The 7,111-nt window shown below is 38.2% G+C and overlaps 1 protein-coding gene across 1 annotated transcript; it reads right to left on the bottom strand.

The window, feature by feature from the left end:
- Positions 1-453: 453 nt before the first annotated feature.
- Positions 454-1,130, bottom strand: LOC118756016. Its single transcript, XM_036490807.1, has 2 exons — positions 649-1,130; positions 454-595 (listed from the first exon to the last, which is right to left on the bottom strand). The coding sequence occupies exons 1-2, from the start codon at positions 1,092-1,094 to the stop codon at positions 454-456; spliced, it is 588 nt and encodes a 195-aa protein (XP_036346700.1). The 5' UTR covers positions 1,095-1,130.
- Positions 1,131-7,111: the final 5,981 nt, after the last annotated feature.

The following is a 7,111-nucleotide window of genomic DNA, read 5'->3' as shown; positions in this document are numbered from 1 at the left end:
CATCTATTAGTGTTTTGGGAGTAGAAGCATATATTGTGATTCGACCCTGATGATTCATGGCAGAAGTAAAAAATACCGCCCTTTGGCGTAAAAAAAATGGAAGCAAGGCTCGATAGAATTTTTTGTGCTGAATAAAACCGTGTTAAAAAAGAACATATTGAGGGTTAAATCTCAATTGGAAAAATTAGTACACCAGTAATTAAAATACCTTTCATTTGAAGTTTCTGAAAAAAAAAATTATTTTGGTGCATATAATACATAGTCAAACCTTAAAGTTATGTATATCGTAAGAAAGGTACGATTATCTGCTTTTTGACAAAAGCATTTAGACATTATGTAAGTAAAACAATTTTTTAAAAAATATACTTACGGAAATATTCCCTTAAAGAATTTCTTATCAATTCTCCTTCAGATCGATCACTTTGGTTGTTGCTGCATTGCGGGTTGCACCTGCTATCTCGTTGCATTTCTACTACCCAATTCTCTACGATAGTCCTTCTGTGCAATTAAAAAATTGTGTAAACCGCATGCAGCACAAATCACAGTGTTTGCATTTTTTATGTGATTATCCACGCCTTTTCCAATTCTTCTAAATCTAAAATAGCATACAAATTTAACCATGTTGGAAAGAGACAACTTTGTATTCACCTGGCTTTTAAATGGCCAAAAGCATTTTCCACAACACGTCGACACTTGGATAATCTATAGTTGAATTTTTTTTGTTCAGGTGTGTTGTTTACGCTATGCGGGTATGGCTTCATTAAATGCTGAGATAGGCGAAGGGCTGATTCACCTATAACGTGCACTGGTATTTTTGTGGATCCATACTGCCAGCTCAATTCATCAAGGAGTGCGCATTCCTGCAGCTCCCGTTTTAGAGACGACTTTTCAAAAATTGCGGAATCATTGCACCTTCCTGGGCTGCCGCAATGGATATAACTGAATCTATATTTTGCGTCTACTAAAGCCAACAGTACGACTGAATACCACCCTTTGTAGTTGTGATAATCAATGGCTTCTTCTTTTTTTGGGTGTATCTCTATATGACATCCATCTGTATTATAAAACCGTTTCTGATAAAAGTTCTTTTCCATCGCATTACTTTTAAGCCTACCTATAGCTCCAATACATTGTGGCAACGTTCGTACTGTGCGGTCACTTAAACTTTCGCTTGAAAGAATTTCCAAAGTTTAACTCGTTTACAAAGTGCTAAGCAGTTCTAATTTGTGTTATTCACACCGTAAAAAGTTTACTGAAGCCAAATTCCAATAAATTGACTTGATTTAGTCATAAAGTGCGTTGATTGAAAAGTTTTATTTAGTCGGCCTTCGTGCATATTTGCCTGTTTTGGTGCATTATTGTTGCTTTTGCGTGAGAGTGTAAGGAATATCGCATTTGTTTGTTCATTTTGCTTTCTTTCGCGCTTTACACACACCTTTGTTTATCATCGACAGTCGCTTTCTTGGTGACAGCTGATTTTGTTAACTCAGTGGCTTTAAAACTGTTAAGTTCAGCACGGTTTCTAACCATTGAACTTCACTAAACAAGACCACTAGCTATTAAACTGCCAATTACTGTGAGCTTGAAACGTTTTCGTACAATACATTCCTAATTTCGCTATTTTTATTCTTTTTTAATAAAATTCGCTAAAAATGTCCTGTCTGTTCGAAAAATGTAATGTTAAAGCCGGTTCGGACCGTTTTGTGGCGTGCTGGCTTTGCGATGAACTGTCTCATTTAAAGTGTGCTGGTATTAATGGGAGAGTTCTGGATATGATTATTGGAGACAATGGACTTCGCTGGTCATGTCCAAAGTGTAAAAAAACTGTTGTGGATCTCTGTAAACTATTTAGAACCGCTAGAAATGGATTTTCGGAGATAAGCAAAGAGCTAAAACTGCTCAACGAGAAGTTCAAGAAGTATGAGGATGAATTCAAAGAATTTAAATTATTAGATACTTCCTCCTCCTCTCCTTCTCCTGGAAAAGGTCTTAAGAGACGTAGGAGAGGCGTGGAAAATATTGTGTTGAATCCCATCACTGTGGACCTGGATCTTCCGCAGAACCGCCCACTTTTGACTCCAGCTATGAACAAAGAACTCATAAGCTTTAACACACCGATTCCTCGGCGGACTGAATCTCCCCAACCACGTCCTTCTTCTACTGGAGCCTCACTAAATTCCTGTTCAACAGCTTCATCTCAACCCTCCACCACATCTGAAGCCATCTCCGATTGCGTCAACACCGTTCCAATGCAAGTAGTCGTTGATCCTTCCAAAAACTCCACAACTACATCTCAACCCCCTACCACATCCGAAGCCATCGTTGCTCCTTCCAAAAAGTTGACAGCTGTTCCGCAACCCCCTGTTCCGCAACCCCCTACCACATCTGAAACCGTTTCCGATTGCGTTAACCCCGTCCCGAGGGATTTAATCGTTGTCCCTTCCAAAAAATCGGTCTTTATATCTAGGTTTTCAAAAGATACCACTGTCGATGATGTGAAGGGGTATTTAACTTCCAGGCTGATAGCAAATGAGTTGCATGTACGCAAGTTCAGATTCTCGTATGAAAGAAGCATTTCTTCTTTTAAAATAGACATATCCGAAGACTGCTTTGATAGAGTAATGAGCCCATCTTTTTGGCCAAGCGGTGCCTTCATTCGCGAATTTGAATTTAGATCTAGACCGCAAGGGCAAAATTTGGCTCAACTTCCGCTTTCCACCTCGGCATCAAAAAACTAATAAGTAACCTCACCATTAGCATTTACTACCAAAATGTGAGAGGTTTGAACACAAAGCTATCAAGGTTACACTTGCAGTCCTATGATTTTGACTTCAAAGTACTGGTGTTTACTGAAACCTGGCTCAAGCCGAATGTGTTCAACTCGGAAATTTTGTGTCCTAAGTATGAAGTGTTTCGAAACGACCGTTTAAATAAAAAAGGTGGAGGCGTCTTAATCGCTGTCCAGACTGACCTTTCTTCTGAAGAAATTGAGTTCACTGACACCGATGAAGTTGAATTCCTCTGCGTTCGAATAAGATATCATTCTATGAGCGTTTATCTTGTTGCTGCTTATATACCACCTAACTCGAGCCTTTCTGTTTATTTAAAACACTCTTCCTTACTGCTCTCTCTACATGCCATGGTGAAGCCCTCCGATACTGTTATTGTCCTGGGTGACTTCAATCTTGCGGGTGTTTCTTGGGATCTAATAGATGGTATTCTAGTACCAAATTCCTCTCGTGATCTCTTCAATCAATTTTTGAACGATCTGTCAGATCTTAGTCTTTACCAGATCAACTCTGTTAGTAATAACTTAGGTAAATGTCTGGATTTAGTTTTTGTGGACGATGTTTCCAACGTCACAATAGCCCCTAGCTATGCTTTGATTACCCCTGTTGATTCTCACCACCCACCACTAGAATTGTCCTTGATAAATTCACGCAACTCATGTTGCTTTATCAGTAAAAAATCAAGAGCGGAGCGTTACTCATTTAAAACAGCAGATTATAATAAACTTAGGTTAGAGATATCGAAGATAACTTGGCCCCAGTATGATGGGAATGCTGAAGATAGTGCCTTACATTTTAGCAATTCCTTACGCCACATTTTCAGTAAAATCATTCCTCTTGTTAAGGAAGCTAACGTAACGTCTAACGCTCAGTGGTTTACTGGCGAATTGAAACGCTTAAAAAATCAAAAATCCAAAGCATTTAAGCTTTTTAAAAAATCTGGCTTGTCTTCTCACTACTCCGCGTACTCCATTCTTAGGCATAAATACAATGTATTGAACAAAAAGTGTTACAATAATTATATTAACAGGGTTCGACTCAATATAGTTTCTAATCCCAAATCGTTTCACGCATTTGTGAACACTAAGCGTAAGACTAACGGTTATCCCTCAACATTGAAGTTAAATGACTTAGTTTCCAGTGACGAAAATATTATTGCCGATATGTTTGCTGGTTTCTTCGAGTCAAACTACTCTGCCAGTTCTACATCTTCCCAACTGAATTCGAATCTATCTAGCTACCCATTCGATCTGCCATCATTTGATTGTATCCGAATTCCATCGATATCTGCTGCGGACGTCCTCATTCATTTGAATTGTTTGAAAATTTCATATACAGCTGGCCCAGACGGTATACCCACAAGTGTTCTTAAAAGTTGTGCAGAGTATTTGTATAAGCCTCTGGCAAATATTTTTAATGCTTCCCTAAAACAGGGTGTCTTCCCATCTTCCTGGAAGGATTCGTTTATCTTGCCACTTTATAAAAATGGAAGTAGGACTAACATCGTAAACTATAGAGGAATTGCGAAGCTTTGTGCTATTGCTAAAGTTTTTGAGGCAATCGTTACGGAAGAACTATCTCACTCTATTACTTCTGCTATTGATCTATCGCAACACGGTTTTTGCAAAGGTAAATCAACTGTATCCAATCTTCTTGAATTCACTACTTATGTGTCTAATGGGTTTAAAAACAATCTTCGAACGGACGTGATTTACACTGATTTCAGCAAGGCATTTGACAAGGTATCTCATTCAACCCTTATATATAAACTTGATCGAATTGGCTTCCCTCCTATTCTTCTCAGCTGGCTTTCTTCTTACTTAGTGGATAGGAAACAAAGAGTAATTTTTAAAAATTGTACCTCCCGGCCAATACATGTCACATCCGGCGTACCTCAGGGCAGCCATATTGGTCCCGTCTTGTTTATTTTATTTATAAATGACCTTCCTAAGGTGTTGAATTACTCGAAATGCTTAATGTACGCTGATGATGTTAAGCTCTTTAAGTACATTAGTACTGCAGAAGATAGGGAGCATTTGCAAGCTGACCTAACCTGCATTTTCGAATGGTGTGAAGCAAATTCCATGTCACTAAATTTGAAAAAGTGTAAATTCATGACCTTCTCTAGAAAATCGTTCTATCCAAATTCGTATATGATATCTGACCACAATGTTGAGCAAGTGACCAATTTCATTGACCTAGGTGTAACTATGGATCCGAAACTAGAATTCAAGTCTCACATAAACTCCTGCGTGATTAGGGCTAGAGGATTGTTGGCTTTTCTTAAGCGCTGGGCCAAGGAGTTCAACGATCCTTATGTCACTAAAGTTCTCTTTACCTCTCTAGTTAGACCGATTTTGGAGTATGCATCTATAGTATGGAATCCTAGCTATCAAATTCATAGTGACAGGCTCGAATCAGTGCAGAAACAGTTCCTGTTATTTGCCCTCAAAAATTTATGTTGGGACTCGTCTAAAAATCTCCCACCCTACAAGGATCGCCTGAAGCTTATAGATTTGCCGACGCTTCAGAGTCGTAGAGAGATGCTTGGTGTTCTTTTTTTAATTAAATTAATGAACGGGATGGTCAGTAGTCCCTTTTTACTGAGTGAGATAAATTTTTGTATTCCTACAAGACCCACGAGACATTTTAAACCTATTGTGTTGAGTATTTGTAAATCAAACTTTGAAATGCATGATGCTTTTCGGTGCTTATGCCAAGATTTTAACAAGCATTATGATTGCATCGACATATCTGAATCGCTTTTTGTAATAAAGAAAACATTGCTCAACAAGTTAACTAAATAAACTAATATCTGCAACCGTTGAACGAAAAAATTACACAATATCTATGACTGCTTAGTACAATTGTAACGGCTTCGTATATTTCCGCGACCGCGTAGGACAATAGGAGCAGGGATCGGAAACTCGGCCTTTCCGACCTCGCCCAACAGTTCGTCTATAGCGTGGAGCGGAAACTAGGACTTTCCGCCTGCCTCACTTACAAAGTAACGACTACGGGAACATGGATCGGAAGCTCGGCCTTTCCGACCATGATCAACGGCCTGTAAACAGGGCGGAGCGGAAACTAGGTCTTTCCGCCCGCCGCACACAAAAGTAGACTGGAGACAAGGCCTCGCCAGCTACCCATATTGCTATTGAATATCATTGTTATCTTTACAAGTTAATATTTATAATTATTTCACTCTGTAATGTATCACACATACTTAAATATTCTAAATCTTTTTATCTCAACTGTCTGTAAGGAAACATTTTTCTGTAGACTAAATAAATAAATAAATAACCCATTGCATTGAAATCTGCAACTCCTTGCTCAATTTGCGACCTTTTAAGGGGAAAATTGTTTAAATAAATTGGCGCCAAACTTGCCCAAACTTCATTGCAAAACTCAATAAATATTTTGCAAACAGTAGCTTTGCCTACTCCAAACAAGTGTGCAATTGACCTATATTCACTAGAAGATCCTAATGCATAAAGAGCAATTGCAACGCGCTTTTCTAGTAGAATTGCATCCCGATAATTTGTGTCCTTTTTGGTAATTTTTTTTAGGAGACTACATAATTCGTCAAAGCTGGATCTATTCATCCGGAAATTCTCTTTGAAAAACTTAGAGCCATTCTTCTGGCAGTCTACTTCCCAAAAGGTACTGGAATGTTCCTAAAATATATTCATTATAAACCAAAATTTGTATCTTCAAATTGCTAACATACCAAACACCAGACACCTTGTGAACGCACTATTGTTGGGTCCAGTAAATTGGCAGCAATAGACAAAAGCACATTATTTTCTCTTATCTTCTTTTTTAAATAATATGTCGTCACCTCACTATCTATTATTTTAAAATAAAATGACAAAATTAATATAACGATTTTAATTTTAGGCACCATTTAAGAATTGTAGCACGTGGCGATAGAAAAGTAAACAAACGAATGACAGTTTCAACACAATTTTGATCAAACACGCAGTCGAAACAGTTGACAACTCTCTCAAACCCAAAACCTGCAAACCCAGGGTTTCACTTTGGTGGAAACGTAATATTAAGAGCGAAGTACACCACACAAGCGGCTTAACAAAGCAAGCAAAATATATCTTTGCTGCAAGCCATTTGTGTTGTGTATGGGATTTGACAGAAGGTAATTTTAATAAAAATCCACATTTTTTTATTTTCTGGCCGCCATGTTGAAGTTTGATCAAACCGCTTGCGTTGTGTATGGAAAGTTTAAGGAATTTGCCCGCACCACTAGTATACTCTAGCCACGGTTACCAAAATTGGTAAGTTTTATTCTCTTCGGTAATTTGGTA

This window comes from Rhagoletis pomonella, unplaced genomic scaffold (genome assembly GCF_013731165.1).
Source record: "Rhagoletis pomonella isolate Grant_MI unplaced genomic scaffold, Rhpom_1.0 Rhpom_scaffold_08357, whole genome shotgun sequence".
NCBI lineage: Eukaryota > Metazoa > Arthropoda > Insecta > Diptera > Tephritidae > Rhagoletis > Rhagoletis pomonella.
Note: the sequence above shows the minus strand (reverse complement) of the source record. Positions and strands in the feature narration are given on the sequence as shown.

Excerpts from the sequence above, each read along its gene's own strand:
- LOC118756016 (XM_036490807.1), bottom strand. The coding sequence starts at position 1,094 with ATGGAAAAGAACTTTTATCAGAAACGGTTTTATAATACAGATGGATGT. Across the intron at positions 596-648 it reads TTTGGCCATTTAAAAGCCAG|ATTTAGAAGAATTGGAAAAG; the intron begins GTGAATACAAAG and ends ATGCTATTTTAG.